Below are 25,995 nucleotides of genomic sequence, written 5' to 3'. Positions count from 1 at the left end.
CATGAAACTTTATGCGATAATAATATTAGTCATTAAGGGTGTCTGCTTTTACTCAATAAACGCAGCTACTGCCTACTGCACAGGGACCTACTTCAAAAACTGTTGCTGGCTGACTGAGTTACAGTAGCTCTAGATCTTTTTGCTTCAGGTTCTCCATTCATTACTGGTCTCTAAGCTTCGCTTACCACGGCTTCCTGCAAAATCTCTATTCAGCAGCATAAAACCATCAAGACAAATCCAGTCTGATCCTTTACAAGATCTATGACTTATCCATCTGCTGTCACTGCTATGAAACAAACCACCTCCATAATGACTGGTGTCCTATTCAAGAAGGAAAGCACACATTGTTTGTTCCTTGACCATTTCCACTGCATTTGGAAAGAGATAGTGAGGCACTTGCGTATAATTGCTTGGCAAGCAACCAGCCAACCAATTTCCCCATTTTTTTCTTCCAAGAACAACTTTCAAACCAGCAATTACACACTTGCAAGATAAAGGTTGCCTAAGAGGCTAAACTTGATGGAGCACTTAATCTTTATAAATAAGTAGCTCAGACCCTCGGAAAAAAGCTGGTCCTATCACACAGATAGAGCAGGAGGTGCTGATGTCTCAGAATGGATACAGCTGTATCTAGCCTGCAGGCTGTTCTGAGCCCTTCAAATTACCCTGCTATCTTCCAGAACAGGAAAATATTTATTTTATTTATTTATTATTCAAATTTAATTACCACCCATCTCCCCCAAAAGAGGGACTCTGGGCGGTTTACAATAAAATCAAGCTCCAAACATAAACATTAAAATCTCATAAAAGCAACAACATCACAAAATACAATAAATAAATATAAAATCCAAGAAGGTATAAAATTCAAGCAGGTGGGAGGGATTCTAGGGTGCGAGCCATCCCCAAGAATGGTAATTCACTTTCCTGCCCCAGGCAAGACAGGAGAGCCAAGTCTTCAGGGCCTTCCAGAAGGTCAGGAGTGAAAATATATTGGCCGGTAGCCTGTATTAAGATCAAATTCAGCTGCTATTCTAATCAGTGTTGATACAATGGAAGTAGTAATGGGTTGCCATGTTGTACTTTGTCTGAAGTACAGGTAGTCCTCATTTAACAATCATTTGTTTAGTGACAGCTCAGACTTATGATGGTGCTGAAAAAATGACTTACAACCAGTCCTCACACTTACAGCCACTGCAGCATCCCCACAGTCACATGATCACGATTTGGGCACCTGGCAACCAGTTCACATTTATGACTACAGTAGCATCCTGTGGTCATGTGATCACCATTTTCGACCTTCCAGGCTGGCTTCTGGCAAGAAAAATCAATGGGGAACTGCATGATTCACTTAATGACCACATGGTTTGCTTAACACCCGCATTGATCCACTTCACAACCACTGCACAAAGGTTGTAAAATCAGATTTGCTTAATGACCACTTCACTTAGCAACTGAAATTCTGGTCCCAATTGTGGTTGTTAAGCGAGGACTACCTGTACTGAAAGGCTGAGAGGCAAACCCTTCCCCTGAACCCAAAAAGAATCACCTGCGGGAAACTGAAAGTAAGGCATAATGAATTCTGAAAGTTACTGTAGTAAAAATAAAACCTAGAAGCTTGCCACTCTTGTACTTAAACTTCATTGAAAGGGAATTTCTGTGAGGATTAAGAATGACATCAGTATAGACAAAAAATTAACAGAAAAGCATCTTGTCCTCATACCAACTTTTTCCCCCCTATAGGGATAACTAAGAGTCAGCATTCGCTACTGATGGAACCCATTATTAAGTAAGGTCTCCAACAGATTACAACCTATTAATGATACGATAGATTTTCTGGGATCCTGCCAAATTGTAAACAGCCTCGTCATATGTAGACTTCCAACAGGAAATTAAATAACTGCCTTGCTTGAAATAGAAACCAATTTACAGTGGTCAAATGTGAGCTTTCCAAAACACTGACAATATTTAAGCAACATGAAGCAATAGGAAAATATGAACGATACCAAATTAACGGTCACTCTAAATCACTCAGCACATTTTGCATCGCCCTATGGACTAAACCATTATGAGACACTTAATGACATACAATTCCTTCCCACATTTAGAACACTGTTTTAAATAAAACATAAAACAGCATACAGCAGTAATGAAAAGAGGAACACATTTGCCCAATTGCGGCAGAGTGTTAACTACAACTGTTCCTGAGCCTGTCAAGTTTAGTAAATGTTATCCATGCTTCGGCTATATTTCAACTTAGCTACTACAATGTGTTTTACACTGGTACCATCCTTGAAAATCACTGGAAGTTGCAACTGGTACCAGTGCAACAGCCCAGTTGTTAATGCAAGGTTCAAGAATCATACTTCTGCACTGAATGTTCTGCATTGGTTTCAAACTTCTTCCTGGGCACAATTTAAAGTGTTGGTATTAATCTATCTGAAGAAACATCTCCTGAGTTAAGACTTACAAGCACAGTCCTCTGAGGATGCACGCACTGTCAGAGGATCACATACCTGGCATGCAGAAGAGAGATCTCCTGCTGCTCAAGATTTGTATTTGGCTCCTACTCTGAGCAAACTATGGTTGCCAATAACTCCACATGTCCAAGAGTACGCTCCACGGAGAATATAAATGTGCTTATACAAAGGTTTTTAAATATTCCCTTCACAGCTGCAATATCTCACTATTAACACATAATCAACTCAAGAATTGTTAATCTGTATGCATATGTGTATTCACACATTTTATCTGGAATTGCAAGTCAAATATTACCTGAATGCCATATGAGAGGTTGTGGTTGATGCGGAAGGATTTCTTTTTTTATAAAATTCTTACAAGCGTGTAGCATTAACCACTGTAAATATGTTTCTTGGTTTAGAAATATTTTTTATTTTTACACAAATACAAGAGACAGCTAAGTCTCATACAAGCATACAGCACTGCATACTGTTTGCTTCTTTATGATGAAAAAAGCTGACCATTGTAAGACACAGTCTCTTATTATGTAAGGAAGCATGGTAAACATTATACTTTAGGTGACTATTTCAACCCAGAAAAAAAACCAACAGGTTAAAAGCTATTTCCAAGTCATTAAATCTGTAGATAAATAGTCATGAAGTATTATTAGGTCTCCCAGCAAATTAATATAATTTTTAACATTGCATCTGCTGACTGAATACAAACATAGCCCAGAAATAGTTCCAACAGTATAAAATGCCAGTATAAACTGTTCTAGTAAGAGCGACCACCCCACAGAGTTTATTCCTGTTACACTTAGAACATTTATATTTTCATAAAGGGACTTAGATATGAGCATAAATCATTGTCATGGATCTAAATTGTCTTACCACAAATAGAGAAAACTATACATTTTTCGAATGGGCTTCTCAACTTCTTCCTTCTCTCAGCAGCAAAATCCACAGATGGAAAAACCGTTGGATAGGAGTTGGGAAGCTGGATTTTGTAGATGAAGGACAAAAGGGATGTAATTGCACACAAACAGCCAGTAATCCTTACCCATGCTCTATGTAACCATAGCTGTGTTCACATGACTTCATTACCCAGGGCTAACTGAAACACGGTTTGAATTAAGCCTATTTTTCTGAGTCCGCAGAACACTCTGAACCATCACCAACATAGGCTGAGTTGACTCAAAACACTCAGCTAAAATGTGGTTGGTTAGTTTCTAGCTCAACTTATTATATGAAAATAGCCATTGAGTCTCTCCCATTTTCCCCACTGGTTACCAAATCAGCCATCACCTGGATAGTAGGACCATCAGTGGAGAATGGTTTCAGATTCCAATGAATCCAGATAATGGCAGTTAAGGAATCAATCTGATCCAAAACTGAAGATTGTGCATTTGAATTGAAATTCAAATTTATTTAACAATGGCCAATGACCAGCCAGGAAAAGAGAACTCAGAAACAATGACCTAATACAGCTACAACACTGTAGCAGTCATATAAAACCTTGTGAGATATAGGTTTCTCACAAAGTCAAGGAGTCTGTCTCTTAAACAGTAGGAGATGGAGAACAGAGAGCTATTAGTATAAAGCAAATTACCCAAAATGGTCCTTTCCATTTTAAATCATTTCCTTATCTCTATCAGCCCATGTATCCCAACTGAACTGTAAAAAATATATCAGATACCTGGTATAATATACAGTAAAATACAGTTCAAATTATCAAAAAAGCAAGATACCTAGAAGAGATGACAAATCATTATAAAACATTACAATCCAATCAGTCAGTCCTTAATGTCTGTCTAATGCAGGGTAAAGAATGAACCAATCTCACCTCTCTTAAGAATTCCACAGTCAATCTTGCTGCTTGGAAGGTGCTTCTTCAAGGATCCCTCAGTCTAACTTCTCCAAGTACTAAGATACTTCAAAACTTCAGTACAATAATAATTGATAATTTGAATTATTTTACAATTCCCTCCTCCCACTGCTAAAGAAATATAAATTTTACACCTAATAAAATCCACAAAGTTCACCAAACCTAGCTATCTTTCAAGCATTTACCTTTGTTGTAAGCAGGGAAACAGTCATCTAATTCTTTGAAGTGATATATACCCAGGCATTACCATTTCAATGTATAATCTGCAGGATGGAAAAGATTTAAAACAAGCAGAAATCTTCTTACTGAACATTCCCAACTTTGTTTCCTAGTTGGGAGACAACTCCAGTCATCCCTGGTTATAATAATAGTTGCCAGATCCATGAAACAAAGATAGAAAAATATGGAGGTCTATAGTGCACAGTCCTGGTACAAGTAAGACTTCGTTGGATTTTCTTTTCCTCTTCTGTCCTGCCTTTAATTTCTTCTTACTCTTTTTCCCCACACTTTCCACTGAGTTGTTAGCCCTCAAAGGGAAGAGCATGATAGATATGGTGGAAGGTGAAAGGTCCCCTGTGCAAGCACCGAGTCATGTCTGACCTTTGGGGGGACACCACTTTCGTGACGTCTTCTTGGCAGACTATAGCGGGGTGGTTTCCCATTGCCTTCCCCAGTCATCACCTTCCCCAGCAAGCTGGGTACTCATTTTACCGACCTCAGAAGGAATGAAGGCTGAGTCGACTTGAGCCGGCTACCCGAGAATCCAGCTTCCGCTGGGATTGAACTCGGGTCATGGGGAGAGTGCAATACTGCCACCTACCACCCTGTGCCACACAAGGCTTATCATAGATATAGATGTATCCATGTATGTAGATCCATGAAAGCATTTTTTTTCCAACGCTGGGAGAAAGTAGCATGAGAGACAAATCCAATTTGACCCTGTAAGAGGCAAAGTTGACTTTACCCATTTCCCTTTTCAGAACAGTAATGCTTACTCTGGTGCTATGGAATAGAGAAGGTGAAGCAGAAGTGGACATCTCAATCTACCTGCCTTTCTTCCTCTCCTGGTTGGCTTCAGTTTAGTTAGCACAATCTTAAGAGTGGGCTCTCCATTGCAGAAGTGCAGATATTTCAAAATATGAAGTATAGTATTATGAAGAAGCAAGAAAGGAGATAACCAACCCTCTCTGATATTACTAGATTTCAAATTCTTTCAGGGATGGAAAAAAGAAATCAAGGAAATATATTCTGGAGTAACTTGAACATGTCTAGATTTCAAATGCTTGATGACTCATAAGAAACAAACAAACAATAACAAGATGCAATTATTTTGGAAATGCAAGAGAAAATATACTCACTAGTGAGTGGGGCAACTAACAAAATTTTATTTATTTATTTGTCAAATTTGTCACCGCCCATCTCCTGCAAGCAGAGGAACTCTGGGCGGCTTACAATATAAAACAATACATTTTGTATCCTGTTCCATGAGATTGCACCAGTCTTAATTCTGTAGGCATGGAGCATATAACGAGATGTTACTGTAATAACACCAAATAATTATTCACTCCTCACAGAGGAAACAAAACTTCAAAAGCAAAAACAAAATAAAATCCTGGCCAAGGACCAACGTTCATCAGTTGACAGCATGTTACAGATTTAGATATATTGCATAAGAAGATGAAAGCCAAGAAAATTGCTGCCATTATTCATCTATCACAGCATAAAATATACTTTATTAGCATGAAAGCTGCCATTTATACACAGTACAACAAAAGTCACACTTACTTAGCTAACAAAGCAATCCAAAGCATACATTATACAAAAATAAGATATAAAGGATAAGAGGAAACACTGCAAGAAATGTTAATTTACAATTTAAGAAGTTTCTTTTTTTAAAAAATCACGCACTGCACTTTGCTATGGTTTGATTAACTCAGCAATGTCTCAGCACTTCAGTGAAACTTACTGCCAGGGAAGCATGCAGAGAATGTCAATATCTGCAGCAATGGGTGGCCTCTTATTGCAAAGATATGTGGGGAAAAATATAGGCAAACTCCTCAGATTTTAGCATACACTTTAAAATAAAATATATATTGTAAGTTACATTAGCTAAGCCTTCAGATCTTCAAGATGTTATATGAAGTTGGCTCACACGTACTACCAACAGAGAAAAGTACACCACACCACACCACACTTCTATTAGTAATATATTTGGTAATCTAATGATGGTAGTGTCTCACAATTATTTCAATGTCCAGGAATTATGAACTGAATGCTAAGGAAAAAAGTAGACCAAAAGAGAGGCATTGCCTAGAAAATTTATCAGGAAATTCCAGTTCTCACAAACTCACACATACATTTATTAACCAAAATATTTTTTGAAGTCTGATAAATTGAAAAATGAAGGAAAATCACATTAATAATCAACTCAGTACTGTTCAATGTTGAATCCAAATCATCCAGTTCCACTGGATAACGTGGGTCTCAGACAGGGACTATCCACTATCATTCAATACTGAAAAACAATAAGGACATTTTCTTTGAACAAAACTATGAAAACTAAAAAGGATGCGGAAATATCTTAAGGGCTATAGTCAACAAACACATTTTTGTGGACTCAAATGGATCTTTTCACTGAACAAATTGTGAGCAAGCCAGTATAAACAGAAAGGCCACACAGACAACCAAAGAAAGCAACCATTTCCCATTCAGGAGAGCAAATTCCCTGAACTCAAGAAAAATAACTTAGAAATAGTTTTCCTTTTTGTTTTCCTCTAAAGAATAAAGCAGAAAAAAGTATAGAACACTATCTATTTGTTTTCCTGTGAATTATGTGATAAACCTTGAGAGATCCAGATTAATTAAAAGTGAACTTTGTTCAACCCTGAGCTACATATATTCTGTTCTATTGAAAAGTGAATTTGCTATATTTAAGTTAAATGTTATCTTACTATACTTACTATCTTACTATATTATTTGAATATACACTGTGGGAAACATATTTTTCTAAACAGTACTTTAAAAACTTTGGAACAGTACTTTGGAAGCTTTTGAACCCAATTTTTTGTAGTCTAGAGTAAACCAGACTGTGTTGTATAATGTTGTATCACGATTATATCTGGTTTTTTTTACATTCCTTGATGAAAGAAGACAAAGCCAAAACTGAATGTTAATTAAATATGGGCAGCATTTAAGTAGTACGACTGTCACTATTATCTGGACAGGAGATAGATATGCTTTTAGTTTATTCAGTATAGGAACTAGAGATTTTATTTATTTTATTTACTAAACAATAAATACATATTTTAAAATCCTATTTGTTTCTTTTTATTTCATCTCTTTTTTTTAGCCAGTTTGGAGGTCTTTGCTCCGAAAATCAAAGATGTGCCTTTAAAAATGAAGGAACAAAAGTATGGGTATTACCTCTCCATCAAAAAGGTGGTAAACTTTATGTAAAGACAAAACAAAAATAATCACTTCATCAGTGTTACATTTATATACATACTTTTAATGATCTGAGTGGTTCTTACAACTCCTTGACAAATAACATATGTAAGGATATCCTTTTAACTAATTACATTTAATAGAAACATACTTAATCCCCTTACTTACAAAGAGAGCGTTGTTACCCTTGGGTCTTTTTATCATCCTATAGGATTATCTGAACTAATTCCAAGCAGCAGCATCAACAGCAAATAACATCTTCATAGACTTGGCAATAACTAACTAAAAGTGGGATCCCACACGGTTGCAATCTTTTTCTGGAATGATGCAGTGCTTATTTTAAAGCATTTTATTTGATTTGGCTCCGAAAATACCGAAACTATCTTCTAGCATTACGTGAGCCCTTATCACAAAATTTACCCTATAACTGGATTTGAATAACAGCTGTCTCGAAACAGCTGAACAAATGCAGTTGCTCAGAAGGAAGTATAAAATTCAGAAAAGAACAGTTTAAATATTCATTTTTAGATGTTTTCACACCCACTCCCCTCTTCAAAAAACACAGCAGAGAAATATTTTTCTATATTAAGTTGCGCCACTCGTGATGCAGATTGGGATAGAGCCATGGCATCCTAAGACAGGACAGCACACTTTGATAGAAAAAGAAGTTGTTCTTACTCAGAGAAAATTTCACTAATTGTGGAATTATTTTCTGTTATGTTTTCAAATTTCATGTTTACCCACAGCAAGCCAACATGATCTGATATTCTATGAATCTAAGAAAATGATTATAAAAAAAGAATGAAATAATTCAAAAGCATCCAGGATACTAGTTATACGTCATATTTCTCCCCAAAAAGATGATGATGGCTGCACTAGAAACTAAAAGTGATATCCCAGAAAACCACCACTGGCCATAAAGCATGACCCATCCCCCAATGCAGATTGATAGGGTAAAGAAAAAAGGACAACAGGAAGACTTTTAATTGTATTTATAAATCATCCATAGCTATTACAAGAGTCAGTGACATAACTATAAATTTTCAAAGTCATAAAAAGCATTACTTAATAAGCTATTTCAAGGGGGATGCCTATTCATTATTAAAGGAGATGATGAAGAAAATGTATTTCTGAGTGGAATGTGTCACCTATTTTAATCCCCCACTCTCTCCCACCACAAAAATGAATAAGTATAGTATTCTGTCTGTCTGTCTGTCTGTCTATTTATTTCTTGCCTTCAAGTCAGTGTTGACTCCTGGCAACTGCCTGGACAAGTCCCTGTAGTTTTCTTGGCAAGGTTTTTCAGAAGTGGTTTGCCACCGCCTGCTTCCTAGGGCTGAGAGAGAATGACTGGCCCAAGGTCACCCAGCTGGCTTCGCGCCTAAGGCGGGACTAGAACTCACCATTTCCCGGTTTCTAACCTGGTGCCTTAACCACTACAGCAAACTGGCTCTCACACAATCATTACAGACTATATATAATGTCTTGCAAATATGGATCCTAACGTCAATTCAGCTGATCTGAATGGATTATAGATTAAATGTATTACAATTTTTTTACATTTAGAATCCACCAAAATTCATTAATGCTCTCTGTTTCTCCCTCTCTCGGAAAGACACAAGATTTTAAAGCAATGCTATATACAAATACTTACATACTAATTTACCAGCATGTGCGTGCGCACACACACACACACACACACACACACACACAAAATCTCCAAGTAGCTACTATACAGGAGAAGAAAAGATAGGAATGCAACCCCATGGGGATTGCTCAGTGAGGCTTTAATTCATCCAGTATTTATCCATATGCTTGAAACATCTGATATTCCAATGATTAGCAATTCTGTAATATGTTAGTGTTTGCATAAAAATGCAGCATGCAGACTGACTTCTATCAAGCCAATTATTATCCAATGTATAAGATTTCACAACAAAAGCTTTGAGATTGAAAGAGGGAACAAAAACAATCTGCTTGACACCACAAGAATTGCTTCCTGCTGCAAACCCTAGGGCCACAAAACGGAGCTGCCTTTCTCATTTTATTTCGCTAGTCGAATAAATAAATAAATAAACCCAACAATGTATGCATAAAAAACTTATCGAAGAACATGATTGGTATTGTTCTGTTCCTAGTAACTGCCAATATTTTTAATATCGTTCCAAAATAACACATCAATATGCAGTTCAGATAAAGACTCACTGCCTTATGATTGTCAGAGCTTTAATTTATATCTGAACCTGTGTAATCCTTAAAAATATAATCTGAACTATATATAAGGGTTGGGTTTTTTGTAAAATGAGTATACAACTCATTTTCATGTCTATCACAGGCAATTAGGAAAACATTTCCTGTCTCAATTATTTGAGTGAACATGAGAAAATGTCATTTTATTTTTGGACCACATCAGTCCAGCTGTTTGATGCTAGACTGGCATACTCCAGAAGAAAAATCAAGTATTTCTTGGAATATTCTATTCCCAGAACAATCTGGTTTGCACAGTCCTGGAATTGATTTCTTAGTGGACTGAAGCACCAATGAAGTCACTGGATTAACAACCAAATTTAGTCTTTATAAAATTGAGTGATATTTAAAGGGTGAAACAAGCTAAGTATATAATATGATTCTTGCACCTTTCTTAGTATGCTTAGTATGCAGAGGTAAGTATTTGCATGCAGAATTTCTTCTGTTTGTTTGAGGGTTTTCATGTAATTGAGAATTCCAATTTTATGAAGTTCTTGCTCTTGTGAAGACCCTTCTTGGACTAAGAAGGCTTTCACCACAGACACCCACCCGCAGAAATGTGGAAGGTTGAACTAGAACATTCATTCTCATAGCCTCTTGAATATAAATAAGTAGACTGTCATGCAATTTCAGCTGACTTGAAAACAGGTAAGTTTGTACTATAAAGCATCCTGTACAAAACTGAATATAGGATGAGCTGTTATTTATATTGGGATCTTGTGGAAGGCAATGTGGTTTCAAGGCAGAGAAATTCCACCAGAACAAATTGGACCTGAGCTTTCAAGAGATGCTGCAGGTTGAAGTGAAAAACTTTCTTCTGATCCAGGGCTGTTTCTGGCCTTTGTATACTATGCTAGGCCAGGACAATACTAAGGCAGATATAAAAAAGATAATCTAAAAGTAAAAGTAACATATTCAATACAATTCCTGCCTATTTCATTTACGTTCCCCTGTTGACACAAACATTATCATTTTGTGGCAACATTTGGACAATCTGTACCAAATTCATTCAGAGCTTAAGGGAGCAGAGTTTGGGACACAGAGCTGATCTGAAACAAGGAAGAAAATCAGGATATCAAGGAGGATTCAGGGCAAAATATTTGGAGGACAAACCCAGTCTTTAGCACCAGCCATTTTTCATTTTGCTCAGTTTTTTTCCCATATGGAGCTCCATGTACATATTTGTCCTCATAAATACTGAGAAATGGAAAGGAACCAGATTTGACGCAAAAAAAAAAAATGACTAGGAAAAAAACTATTAAACGCTTCTTCCTTTCCTGTCATTTTTTACTTTAAATGCCCCACCACTGTTTTTGATCTTATTTAAAAAGAGGAGATGAGGTACTGTTGCATATATTAGTGTAAAGCAGCACGGTCTTAATCCCTCAATTATAGCTTGGCTCTAAAAAAAAGATAGTATCAGTTACTCACTACAATTCTCTCCACAAATTACAAAAAAAAAAACAACCACAAAAATTGAATTTATGACTTGCTATTCCCCAACTATTGGTGAATGCTATATTTCTACAAGTCACTCACTGATGCATTGGAGCATGCTGATCCATTACTAAAAATATAATGTGGGGTGATATTACAGTTATAAGTCAACATACAGGTTGAAGATAAATAACAAGCTACTGTTGCAATGGAAGATCCAGTTCATCTGACAAACTCCTAAACAGCTTAATGACTGTCTCTTTAACAAACAAGCCTTACCACTATAAACATTTTCTATTTCAACTGTTTACAAGACCAAATATTAAAAAATGACCTAATAAGGGTATGCAACATCTTTTCACCAGCAAACTTTCCTATTCTAAAATAATGTTTACTAGAATTTTAAAGAAAAGTTTTCCAGTTTTCTTAAAGAAAAGTTTTCTAGGAAAGTAGCTTGGTCCCAGTTTCTTCTTGTGAGTCCACAAAGATGAACATACACAGTATACCTTAAGCTCTTTTAAACAAGATACCACTAGGATGGGTGACAAGAGATGGGTTTTTATTTAAACAATTTTACACACAACTATTTGTTTTATTCTGCATGAAGCAGCTTTATAGATATTCCTGGTATGTGAGATAACATCTGCGTAACAAGCACCTGCTTTTAGTTAAGGGTTTTTGAAGCATTTTCAACTGTGAGATTTTTCAGTCTCAAATGGTTATTGCATTTCTCTGCCTGTCTCTACAGAACAGTATCCAATATCACACCTCAGGGAAAGCATTTTTGTTCAGGCTTATATACTCACAAGTAACCTTCAAATGTCTAGCTCTTTCTTGGGAAAATTTAACTTATGTTACCCACACTTTTCCTTGAGTGAATAAATCAGCGCAAACTTCCCAAACAACATTAATTAGAGTAGCATGTGAAGATAAGATTTACTAAGTGTTACTAGTCATTGGGGCAGAAAGGTAGGTAAAAATGCAATAAATAAAGAAACCATAAATAGTCCACTCCTGTTAATGAAGATCAAGGTTTGTACCAAGGCATTTTGGTGCCTGGTACCCTGCCCTTGGCAGATAAGAACTTTATGATGATTACATTAGATAATATTTTTTTTTATCCATTTCTTCCCACTCTGCTGCAATTACCATGGGCCAAAAAATTATTTAAGCTGGCTTGCTCATGTTATAATAGGTTATCTGACAAGTATCTATATAGATTTTGAAGAGAGATTATCTAAAAATTTCTCAATTCCTATTACGGAGAATTCTTTGCTGGACAGCAGAGCAAATGAATTTAAAATAGAGTTTAAAACAATTCTAAAACATCATGAAGTACAATATAAAGAGCAGCTGGAAACTGAAGGTAACTTTTTGTAGCACATATGTAAGGTCTTCATTGTGATAAAGGGACATGACAAGCAATGGTAAAATTAGGAAGTTAGATCCTAGACCAGCACCAATGTTAGCTTAATTAAAATAGTTAAAATAACCAATATTTTTCTAAGAAAAAGAGGACTAAATTTAGCTTGAAGGATTACTGGATATTTTTATTATTAGAACTTTATAGTCCACTGACTAGAAGTGCCAAATAGAACTTCAGTACCGAAGGGAAGAACAAGATGACTGAATAGTCATGCTGGATCAAATTAAAAGCTTATCCAGTCCACCGCTGCATTAGCAGAGTCTTAAATTAGCATTTGCCATTCTCATATGGAAGTGGGTTTATATTTGCATCATTAATAGACATTTACTGATGAAATCTTTATTGCTGTAACTACTGAATACTAGTTTCATTGGCTTTATACTTCAGCATGGGTCAAAAGGGAAGACTTAAGATAAAGAGTCTGACAGGGAGATTTCTAGATCAACAGAAATTATGCAAATTCACCTGCTGGGCTTTGAAACACTAACAGATACTTAGTAGCGATCAGACAGGATTTTACAAAAAAAAGAGGGGGGCATCTTTTATAAATGAAACTAGAAATATTCTTCAAAAACCCAGTATTTTTATGTTTTATTGATTTTATTGAAATTCATTGTTGTGAGCCGTCCAGAGTTGTTGAGAGTTGAGCAGCATACAAGTTTAATAAATAATTATTATTATTACTAATAATATCAAGGGTTACTTCATATGCTTTCTATATATGGAACAACATGCAGTCACAAACACATGGTTCACTCACATATGTGCTTAAATGTTGAAAGCAACTGTCTCTGACAAAATGTTTGCACTTTTATATACTAAAAGCAGTATAACCAAAATGTTACGTTTAATATTACTATAGTTTCAAAAAAGATGCTACATCACTGCAGCAAAAAAGGGATGGAGTGCAGAACCACCACACCATCATGCCACCTCATACTCTGCTGAGAACCACCTTCATCAGCTCTTCACTAGCTGCCGCTCGGCAGCAGTCACAAAACAAGTTGGCTATTGAGAAACTGCCAGAGCAACAGGGAAATGTTTGTTTCGCTATTGTCTGAAATTTTCCCAAATAAGGCTATGATAATGTCTGACAGAGCCACCATACGGCCACCAACAATTCTTCCACAAAAAGCCTGGAGCTTCTGAGTTTAGGCTGTTGAGTTGGGCTACGTGCAGGCAGCTAGGACAAATGGCAGCCGACAGCCATCTAGGAAACCAGGGAAGTGTTGGGACTGCTTTTATTATCCAGTTAGGCTTCTTAGACACCCCCATTGGAAAGACCAGCAGAACAACAGTTTGTGACACCAGTCCTGTCTGGAAGTGTGCTCTGAAAGGAAGTTAAAAAGGGTTTTCCCCCCCACTGTGTAAACAACAATAAGGATGCTAATATGCAGATAATACTCAGTTCTACTTTTCATTTGTTGTTGTATACCTCAGGTTTGCTGTAGTAAATGACTAGATGTAGGTTAGACACTGAAACAGAACTGAAAAATATCCTACGCAATTACCACTACTAGTTAGGAAAATACCTTGGTAGCTGCTCCCTTCCCATCTTTTACTACTATCAATCTCCCCTCTTCCTGTAGTCCCAATCCATGCAACCGCCCAGAGAGAAGTACTGAAAAATCATCTCCTTACTCTGTCTGGTTTGCACGTTCTGAGAGATAAGACCGAGATAGCCAGGAGACAGAAAAGCAGGACTGGGGGGTTAGCCTCAATGCTGGTCCAACTTTGTTAGTCCAACAATGCTGGCCTTTAATGCCGCCTCTCAGCATTAAACTCAGAGGAACTCAGAGTAACAGACTTCATACCCTGTGCAGTGGTTTGCTGGCTTGTGGCTTTGTGGCATGAATACAGACACTGTGATTCGTCAATCACAACTTATAACTCTGTGCATTTTGAGAACCCAGGCAACTGTGGCTTAATTAAGCAAGCAAATAAAGTATGCCTTAAAAGGAAGTGTGACTGCAGCCACTAAATTACATTGAACAATACTAATAATAGTAATGGAGGATTTACATATAACCTTAGTGATATGAGAGAAACTTTGAGAATGGAAATTTCAATCTGTCAAGTCTTGTGGTATGAGATTTCAACTGCTAACAGAAACTTGACTGTTTAATTTCTGAAAAAGCAAACTTAAAATTTCTGCTATATGGAAATTATTTTGATAATACAGGTTTCCATGTATATTTATATTTATATGAGAGCCAGTTTGGTCTAGTGGTTAAGGTGCTGGGCTAGAAACCAGGAGTCTGAGAGTTCTAGTCCCACCTTAGGCATGAAAGCCAGCTGGGTGACTTTGGGCCAGTCCCTCTCTCTCAGCCCAACTCACCTCACAGGGTTGTTGTTGTGGGGAAAATAGGAGGAGGGAGGAGGATTAGGTATGTTCGCCGCCTTGAGTTATTTATTAAAATAATAATGTGGGATAAAAATAAAAAAATAGTATTTTCTCAAAACCACTATCTATCTTAATTTTTTAAATAATTGAACTGCATCTAGCTCACATTAAATACTAAAAAATGTTACCAGGCTATTTCCAGACTGGAATTTGACATGCATACAATAAATCTGGAATGAAACCAAATAAACTGCATTATTACCACTTGGGTTGACTTTGATCAGTTATCAAAAGAAAAACATACTTAGAGTATGGTTTTTAAGGGAGAAATATTTGATGTAAAGATAGCAACTAGAATAAATTTTAATGTTAATAAATAATTTGATGAAATCACCACCCGGGAACAATGGGAGGGAATCCAGAACTTAATATTGTTTTTAGTATTTTTTTTTCTTTATAAGACTATTAGCATTTATTTTTGATAATAATAGTGGTGACATAAATACAAATGGAAGACATTTTAGAAAGCAATTACAGAATATGTAAGAATATTTAGAAACATGCGGAAACTATCCAAGTTTCTTTTGTAAGAGACAGTTATAACATTTTGCATAAATGTGATGATTTGAAATGTAAAAATTCAGCAGTACATTATTTAAGTACTAAATATTTAAGCCGTTAGATGATAAATTATAGGCTAAAGGTTTCACAGAAGGTAAGAAAAAGTAAAAAAAAAACTATTTACAGTGTATTAGCATTTATATCTTGCTGCATCATGGATTTTTTCACACTAAAGTAATATTTTATTCATTCTTTCACATCAGAAATTGTAATATAATAATCATACTAAAGTTAGTATTGCAATAGTCCCTCCATAGTAAAATATACCTTATCCCCAAGGATATATGATTTACTCAATAGTAAATCTGAGAGTATAGCAGAGCAACTAAAGTATTTGCTTTCTGCACAGTCTAGTAAACCCAACTGAAATTTCCACTCAACCAGAATCCTTGAAGGTTAAACTGACCAAGTCTTTCTCTTGAATATATACATTTTACTGTTTTTACAAATAACTGGCAATATTACAGCAGAGTTGCCTTGAATTTTTTTACATTAATACAGCTGTGTAACCTTGGACAATGTATTATTTTCAACCTTATCTACTTTACTGTGAATATAAAAGAGAATATCCTTATTCATGTATCTCCCAGAATATGTCCAAAGAAGGTAAATTTAAGGCCAAGAGCTGCAAAATGCAGTCTTAATTATTTCAGCAAAGCTTTAATATTAGCATGTTAGTAGCCCAGTTCTCTCTCATATACACTAACACCCATTCCAAAATGCAGAATTATTTTCAGGTGCAACCAAATTTCCCACTTTTGCTTTATTTCCCTGATAGCAGTCCTCTGGAATAACAACTGATATTTTGAGCTGCTGCAATTTATCCCAGAACAAAATCCAGTCCTAATCCAATACTCTACCAATTACACACACTAGTTTTCTGTTGCCACTGCACCCTATGAATACTTTTTATATTAGTAAACAGCAGAGTTTTAATTCTATAGAAAAAAAATCCACATTATCTCAGATTATCACACATGAACTGCTTTAGAGTTAAATCAACTTACCCACTCAGCAGCCAATCACCAAATATGTACAGTATTAATATAACAATGTACACGTACATTAGCCAGATACTCTCCAATACACATACATAGTGTAGTTCATGTTAATAAAGTTAGAAAAAATTTCACCAACAACCATATCTGTGGCAGGATGGTTGAAGTATATTAACCAATATTAACACTTAAGCTATGACATCATGCACATGGTTTGCTACAGAAGGAAGACAAAGAATAAATGTGACCAAATACATGAAGACATGGTTTTAATTTGTTCAGGATGTGATTTAACTCCTTTGCCCACTCAAAAAGGGTGCAGTACAAAGATGCTTGTAAATCCAACTTTATCACTAGATACCAAAATGCTTGTTATTCATGTAGAAGTGAGGTCCAAGCTTGTCTACTATCAGGTGCTCAACATGAGGGCTCTCTTTGAAGAAGAGAACTCCAAACTCCAGCCTGTAACCTCTATAGTCCACAGTTTAAATTATCTTTAAAATGTTAATTGGCTCGGGAGTGGTTACTTGAAAAATCTTCACCCAAAGCAACTTGCTTACACTTACAGTAGCATTGTATCTCCCCCCACTTTAAGAGCAACTAAATCAACTATAATAAAAGGGACAAATCTGGGGGTCCTTATCCTCTGGGTTTCATCATTTTCCTTAAAGAACCAATTATGTACAGAAGCTTTTTGGTGAATGAGTTTACTCCTCTGCCGGGTATTCCGCTACAAGTTTGCATTAAGTTTATTATTTGGGATCAGTGTTTTACTCTTCTAGGCGTTGGCTTTAATGTTTTATTCCCTCTGTTTTGTGTAAGACTTTATGTGTGGATTTTCTTTTGAAAATAACTTGGAAGCCTCAACTAGCCCTAAAATTTGATTTCCAGAATGTTAAGTAATGTAGATTATTTTAAAAGAATTGCACTGCTGCTTATTCACTGGTAACAATTTAAAAAGCTTATCTTATCTTCTAAATCCTAAATGGTTTAAGATCCAAACAGTTCCCATATGTCAGTCCAAAATTTTTACTTTTTTAATAAAAAAAATAAGGCCTACTCCCTATTAGGCATGAACTAAGCAGAAAGAAAAAGAAATGCCTTCACTTCTTTTTGGGTCCAAGTTGTTTTCTCAATTATTTCAATACCTTAAATGCCTTAGCTTATTTGACATTTCAAATTGATGTTTTGCTGAATTTTAGCAAGGTAGCAAAACTCTTATTAGAAAATACAAAATTTTAATATTGCTGTAGCTTTTAAAATTTTATGATTGATTGGTATGCCATCTTGGAATCCACTGGCTAAAAGGGGCATATAACTTTTTTCACTAATACAAATGGGTAAACATTCCATGCTTGTGATTTTTTTTCCCCCAATTTACAAAGTTGAGAGGAAATCATAACCAGAGAAGTTTATATCTGGCTCCAAACAACCTCTCATCCAGGGCACTGTCAGGCCCAATACAATTCAGCCCCATCAATGCTACACTATTAGGCTTTCTCGAGGAACTGGGGCCTAGGCCTGGATGCAGTTCTGTGCACATTTTCTGGCAGTAAATCTTTCTGAATGCAGTGAGTCTGATCTGGCTTTTTCACATAACCTCCAACAAAAGCTGATGTCAAAAATTCTTGTCAAGTATCATTCCCAAGTACACACTTTCCCTCATTGTGGTGCCAACACACTTGCGTGTCCAAGTTTCTTTGTGTCACCTCTCAAGACTGCACCACCAAAAAGCAATTTACTCTGCCACAATCTACCAGGGGAACCAGTTTAAGCTTCCTCTTACTGTCATCTTCAGAACTGCATTCCACAACTTTGTCACTTCTAAGAACTTTTCCCCCACCCCTTTAATCAAAGAATAATTGAACTGAATCCAGTAGGCCATCTCATCCTCCTTTTCATTCTGTCTCAGCCCAAGCTGAAGGGGAAAAAAAGGCAAGCCGAAACTCTCAAGGTTTCCCATGGGGATAGTAATAAGGCCTACACTAGACTGATTAGTTTGTCTTTAAATGCTGCCATTGTGTCATTTTGATTTTTAAAGATGCAAATGCAGGTAATATTTAGGAATCCACAAACCAACCTTAGTACCCAAAGGGTTACCCTTAGGTTTAAGAGATGCTGAATATTTGCCCAGATCTTAGCAGACTCTTCGGCACACTGGGAAGAGAGGAAGCTAGCAAGTAAACAAGTTTGAAATTCTGGTTTGCTCAGATTGCGGCGTCCACTTTCCATTTCGTTCAATGCAGAATGCAAAGCCTCGCTAGAGGGGGGGGGAGGGAGTATGGGGCCCATCGAATGTCTCCTGCAGCAGCGAGCGGCATAAAGAAAGGGCGAGGAAGCGGGAAAGGCTAAGGGAATCCTAAACAGGAGCAGAGACGCCAAAATGGACCAAGCTCCTCGCCACAGTGAACTCCCAATTCTTAAACCCTTCCCAATCCTTTAATTTATAATTTCCCGCCGACGCTTAGCTCCGGGTTCAGCCACCATGTGAAGGACTGCAATGCAGCTGCCGCGCAGGCTTGCTCAGAGCACGTGCAGAGTATTTTCGCCTTGCAGCAGAGCACAATTGACTACAGGCGACTCAAGGATTAGGAAAGGAGTCTTTCAATTAAAAAGGCGCGGTGGGCAGGCCAGCTGGGGATCCGGAAATCTCTCTCATTGCAAGCCCAGCATCGGACCACGGCTATCAGATACGGCAAACAAGTTCCGGAGGGGGGAATACGAACAGTTTGAAGCCGGAAGGCAACACCTCTGCAGCATCCCGAGGTGCTTCTCTTTAGTACGGAGCTTGTTGCAAAAAAAAAAAAAGCCTCATCACAGTACCTACTCTCTCTTTACAAGGCAGAGAAGAAGGCACAAATAAAATGCATGCCCTAAATGCTATGCCATTTAATCCCTGTTTGGGACGGGTAATTTCGAATCCGCCCTACGGCAAGAAAAACTATTTGCACATGTCCAGAGATATTCTACCCTTCTCACGTGCGCTTGACACCCTCAACCACTTCTAACATCCTGGGGGGGGTCTGAATCCAGCCTCAAAGTATGCTCTGGCTCCAGAACTGGCCAGTCTTATTAGGAGACACATAACTCTCTCTTTCCCACATATACCCCTCTGCATGCAACGCGTTTAGCTGGCATTCAGTCGCTCGAAGGCCAACAGGACAGCGCCCGTCGAGCTGCAGCCCAACGCAAAAAGGATCTTTTCCCCCGGAAACGAGTCCCGCTGATTACACCCTCGGATCAGCCGCCCAACTCTTTGCAAAGTAGCGGGAAGAAGGGCAGAGAAGCCCGGGCCTCTCTCCGTCCTGCAGAGGCGAGCCAGAAGCGGAGCCTTCTCCGCCGGCGCATCTTCAACTGCGAGGGAGGAGCGGGAGACGGACGGGCGGGCGCGCTGGGACCTCGCTTACCTGGGGCGGCGGGTTCGGCCAGGCTCCTCGTGTGCAGCCACAGGAGCAGCTGGAGCAGGAAAGGGCTCCTCTTCCAGCTGCCCGGATGGAGCTGCCGCTGCATTCCTGAGCCGGCTCCTCGTCCGTCCTCGCTACTCCAACATCCAGGAATCCGAAGCCGGGTCGCCGGAACGGGGTTTCGCCTGCCGGTCCTCTCCTCTCCGTCCAAGGCCGGGCTGTGAAACGGGCCCCCAGGCGGCTGCCTTTGCTGGCCGTGTTGCCGCCTCCCTCGCTTTTCAGCCTCCTGGCTTGTCACTTTCTCGAAGCTCTGCTCCAGCCCGCCCCATCCCAGGCCAAGGCAGCCCGCCGACTGGAAGGGGCCGGCCAGCCCGCCCCGATCGACTCTCCCGCGCCCCCTGCTGGGCCACGGAGGACCCGCTTCTTTACCTGGGCAGCAGAACCCCTAAAACTTAACTTTCCGCTTAAAACGCACCTGGAGTTTTATTTCGCGTGCATTTGAATATATACACACGGCCTCAAAAAAGCCAACGGAAGGGGCCTCCTCCTCTTTTGATCTCATAAAAGTCCCTCTGGGGCTATGAGATATTTTTAGAAATATCAATAGTGATGGTTGCTGCATCCCAATGTATTAACATTTTTTAAACATCAAAAAGTAGAAAAAAAGACATGGACCTTGGCGTAAGTATTAACGTTCTCCTTAGTTTCAGTGGGGAGGGATGAAGAAAGAAATGCTAAGGGAAAAACACGGTGAAAAAGCTACTCCCTTTGCCAACTTGAGCAAAAGCTGTTTACAGGATTGGTAAATGGTGGATTTCTGCCAATGGGTTTTTTCCACTCCTAAGCCCATTTTGGGCGAAGGGGTTTGCTAAGTGATGCCTTTATTTTAAATATTATGTTTAGCTAAATTGCATACAATAAGAATGTGGAAAATGCATTTCAAAAGAATTAACAGATTAGTCAACTGGAAAATACCAAAACATAAATCTTGAAATAAATGTTCCATGTTACAGAAGAGCAAAAATAATATCACATTTTACATTTAAAACCAGTTGAAGCTGGGGCTGGGGTGGAATGGATTATTGCTTGGTTTCATTACTGCTACAGTGCAGAAAAAAAGACCTGGAATATTTCCTTGGAGAGAGAGTGTTATAAACCTGGGCCAATTTAAAAGAAAGTCGTTTGTTTACAAGGCCTGAGTTTTACTGTATTTATTTTAAATATTTGAAGACTTGCTTTTGTAGAGCTCTTGGAAGGTAGCAGAGAACAACCACAAAATTACATTATTCTAAAGTAGCCTGGTTTGAACATTTCTATAAACTATCATAGTTTGTTTGATTTTGGTTTATATCTAATGTATGATATCTAATATATAAATAAAATAAATATAAATATCTAATAGATTCTATATTGTCAAGATGCTATAACTAAATCTCATATATAATTACAGTGGCATATGTCCTTTATTATAAAGGACAGTCCTTAATTTCAGAAAGCTGTCCATTAGATTATTTATTTTTCAAAAACTCACTTTTGTCCTTTATTTTGGTTATTTAACTTTTACCATACAAATGGTACCACTTAATGCACGGTCTTTCACATTCATGTGAAATATATAGAAATTGAATTGTCTTTTTAAAATATATTTACATATACTGTTTGATTTTAGATATGTTTATTAGAATATCCATTTTTGTAGTTTTTCTTGGTTTTGCTCTTGAATTTTCCTTTGTAAAGCAAAGTTATAAACATAAACAATTAAATATTTTTACCCTTATAAACCTCTTTCAGATTTGCCTCTTTTTCAGGTTTGTCCTTTATGTTTTCCAAGAGAATTTGGTCACCATAGATATAATACTATATATTATTGACAGATACATAGGGTGGAAAATTTACATCACAAGGATTAATGTGAACTCTGACCTAGTTTTAAGCTGACTTTGGCCTCCTTTCAAATTCTACTCCATTTGCAAAATCCTCCTATTTTGCAGAGGGGTTGGGGAATTATTAAAGGGTTACGCCATTACAGCACAAGCTCTGTCCTTTGTGCTTGTGTGTTGTGGCATTGCACACACGTACAGACGGGTTGATTTGCATCAAGACAGCAGAATGGTCCTTTCGTCGTTTTGATGAAAGCCTTCAGTCCTGTGAACACCTCAACTCAGATATTTAGAGTATAGTTTCTAAAGGAAGGGACGCGGTGGCGCTGCGGGTTAAACCGCTGAGCTGTCGATCGGAAGGTCGGCGGTTCGAAACCGCGTGGCGGGGTGAGCTCCCGTTGTTAATCCCAGCTCCTGCACACCAAGCAGTTCGAAAACATGCAAATGTGAGTAGATTAATTGGTACCGCTTCGGCGGGAAGGTAACGGCGTTCCGTGAGTCATGCTGGCCACATGACCCGGAAAGTGTCTACGGACGCCGGCTCCAAGGCTTAGAAACGAAGATGAGCACCGCCCCCTAGAGTCGGACTCGACTGGACTTTACGTCAAGGGAAACCTTTACCTTTACCTTTTTCTAAAGGAAAAAAAATCCAAAATAGACAAAATCCTAATGCTTATATGGACTGCAATTATCAGTTGGGGTATAATAGGAGGGAAGAGTATACAGGCAGCCTTCACCGACCGCAATTGGGACCAGCGACTCTGTCACTAAGTGACATGGATGTAAAGTGAAACATCTCATGACTGTTGTGAGGTTTGAGCCTGGTTCTGACTCCAAAAACAAAACTTATTCGGAGTCAGAAGGGGAAAACAAAACCTATCAGCAAGGTCCTGAAGAATCTAAACCAGGAAGTGACTCAGCAGAGCAGGAGAAATCGCAGGAGATGACTGGACAAACTCCAGAGGGAGGTTGGAAGCCTCCAATCAGTGCTCGAGAGAGGAGAGCAGAGAAACGCACGAAAGAAAAAGAAGCGTGATTGGCTGGTAAGGGGAAACGGCGCGAAAAGGAACAAATAAAAAGGCAGGCGTGCCAAGAACAAGCTGCCGGGGACAACCGCTCCTTTGAGCTCACAGCACCTGCGGAAGAAACCTTACCAGCATCAGAAGCCTTGCCTATAGCCATTGTGGAACCAGCGCCAGCGCCTTCTGCCCTTGTGGAACTGCCTTCTGCACGGGTCGCTCCAGTAGAGCCTCTCCCTGTCGTCCCTGCTGAGCACAGCCTCGCATCCAGCTCCAAGCCTCACCACGTCGCTCTGTTGCAATCCGGGTGTGCCTCCAGATCGCAGCCTTGCCTAAACCCTCCAGTTCAGTCCAGCCTTGCCTCCAGATCGCAGCCTTGTCTAAGTGCTCCAGTCCAGTCTAGCCTTGTCTCCAGGTTCAAACCTTGTCTCGACATTCCAGTCCAGTCCAGCCTTGTCTCCAGCTTCAAGTCTTGCCCAGACGCTCCAGTCCAGTCCAGCCTCATCTTCAGATCTGAGTCTTGCCTAGGCATCCCGGCCAAGTGCAGTCCTGCCTGCAGAACCCAGCCTTGCCTAGTGCTCCAGCCAATTCCAGTCTTGTCTCCAGAACCAAGCCCTGCCCAGATATTCCAGCCCAGCCTTGTCTAGCCTCTGTGTGCCAGCCTGATTCAGCCTGCGTGCCAGGACACCAATTCGAGTGTTCAGCCTCTCCTTTGCCATGCACCGTAGCTCCTTCCAGCCTTGCAGCTTCGATCAGAGGATTGGCCAAGTTCTGCCTTGCTGCATTGCCACAGTCTGACTCTGCAGTGTTGCCTGTGTGTCCTTTGCCATCTGGGTGGACTTGATGGAATTACATGCTTTAATCTATTGCAAGAACTTGTTGTAAATAGTTTACTCAATAAAGAATTTTATTAGTAACTCTGCCTGGCCATCTCATAGTCTGAACTGGACAACTGTGCTGGACATCAGTGCCAGTGTAGTCGTTAAGAGAATCAACATGGGTCGTTAAGCAAGATGTCACATGACCGCAATTGGGGACTCCCTGTCATCCCAATTGACTGCTTGTCAGAAGCCAGCTGTGAAGGTCACAAATGGCAATCACGCGACCATGCGACACTGTGACCATCATAAATGTACACCAGTTGTGGCTGTCACCGTGGGGATGCTAGGATAGGAGGACCAGTTTGAGGACCAGTTGTAAACCTAGTTTTTCAGCGCCATCATAGCTTCAAGCAGTTGCTGAATGAAGCAGTCAGTAAATGTCAGACCTTCCAGGTAAACCAGACAGGAAAGACGACTAGATGAACTAATTCTACTTTATTGTAAGGCTACATTGACAGAAACTTGCAAGTCTGAAAGTACAAATCTCCCGCCCTCTCTATTTATCATTTGAGTGGTCAGGGTGAGTCTTTCCTAAGTTTCTTTAGACCATTACCCTCTTGTGGACTTCCTTTCCTTTTATCTGATTGTTCCCTAGACAGCATCTCTTCCCTCCATTTTCCAAGGTCACCCTCACATTCCATAACAGTGAAGACTCCCGTAATTTGTAATCACATTTCCTAATAATGTTTTTATTGATTTTTCTTTTTCTTTTTTTTCTTTTTATCAGTAGCCACTTTTTTCTTCTCTTTTTTTCTATGTGAGTATTTATATTTAATTTCTGAATAATAAACATGGAAATGGAAAAAAAATCCTCTGAACACCTCTGTCACTGGTGTTGGGCCCATCACTTGCTTAGACGCTGCCATTCAGGTTAGGTAGACCTGGGCAGGAGTACGACTGATTTAATAAACACAACTTACTAGATTTATTCACCTGTATCCATTGGAAGTATATATATGAGATTGATGTCCAAGACATTTCTAGCACTCAATAAGTTAACTTATCTAAAATTTGAGTAAGAGGCAAGAAATCAGTCACCTTTAAGGACCAATTTGCACAGATACCTTTCTGGGGACAGAAGCAGATAAATTTATGAATTAGGTAACTAAATAACCTTTAAAACAAGATTGTGAAACCATGAAACCATGGTGAAATTATGAATTCACCTGCTAACATGAGCTTGCCATGAGGTTAAGAATGAGAAATACACAAGTTAGTGCTACTTTGATAATACTTTCTTTCAGCTACCAATTTTAAAAGTTAAAAAATGGAAATAGATACTATCAACTGGTTGAATCCAGCAAGGAACTCCAGTCTTGATGACAACTTTGTTGGAAAAGTGTGTATAAAACTGGTACATGAAATGTACCAGATATGTTCTATTTGAGAGAAGAAATAAAATAATTTACAGTAATAAAACATAAAAATATTATTTTTAGCTTCCCATCTGTCCAACTGCCCACAATTAGCAAATACAATTTGCTTCCTGGCCTAGAGACTGTTCTTCAGAGCACATCAATGAAAGTTAAAACACATGCTTGGAGACATCTGCTTTTAATCTGCAGCATTCTGAAGTCAACACAAATATTTTTGCTATTTTCCCTTTAACTTGCAACAGTTGCAAAGACTGTGGTGTGCTATAGTGGAAGAATTGAAAATAAAAGACACTCGAAAAAGTGGAAAAAGAAGCAGAACCTTTAAACTAAGCAAATGCCTTAGTTTAAAAATTAAAACATCTATTTTAAAAAGACTCAGTAATGGTGAATTATAACCAAGATTAGGACAAAGAGATTGATTAGATTTTGACTGGATTCTCCGTCAATATGTTGATGTGATAAAAGTCTCTGAAAGGAAACTATGTCTAGTTGAGCATTTCAACATGTGAAATAAAAGTAATAATAAAAAAAGTCTTGAAGCCAATATCCAAGAAGATTAATTTGTATATATTATAGA

The 25,995-nt window shown here is 38.4% G+C and overlaps 1 protein-coding gene across 1 annotated transcript in view; it reads right to left on the bottom strand.

The window, feature by feature from the left end:
• ROR1 (receptor tyrosine kinase like orphan receptor 1) overlaps nt 1-20,544 on the bottom strand; it is a 195,872-nt gene extending 175,328 nt beyond the window's left edge. The window contains exon 1 of the mRNA XM_063298074.1: nt 20,266-20,544. Coding sequence (XP_063154144.1) covers nt 20,266-20,368 — 103 coding nt within the window. The 5' untranslated portion in view covers nt 20,369-20,544. The remainder of the gene's footprint in view (nt 1-20,265) is intronic.
• Nucleotides 20,545-25,995: the final 5,451 nt, after the last annotated feature.

The sequence above is a fragment of the Candoia aspera genome, chromosome 3 (assembly GCF_035149785.1).
Source record: "Candoia aspera isolate rCanAsp1 chromosome 3, rCanAsp1.hap2, whole genome shotgun sequence".
Classification (NCBI taxonomy): Eukaryota; Metazoa; Chordata; class Lepidosauria; order Squamata; family Boidae; genus Candoia; species Candoia aspera.
This window is presented reverse-complemented; position numbering and strand designations above follow the sequence as displayed.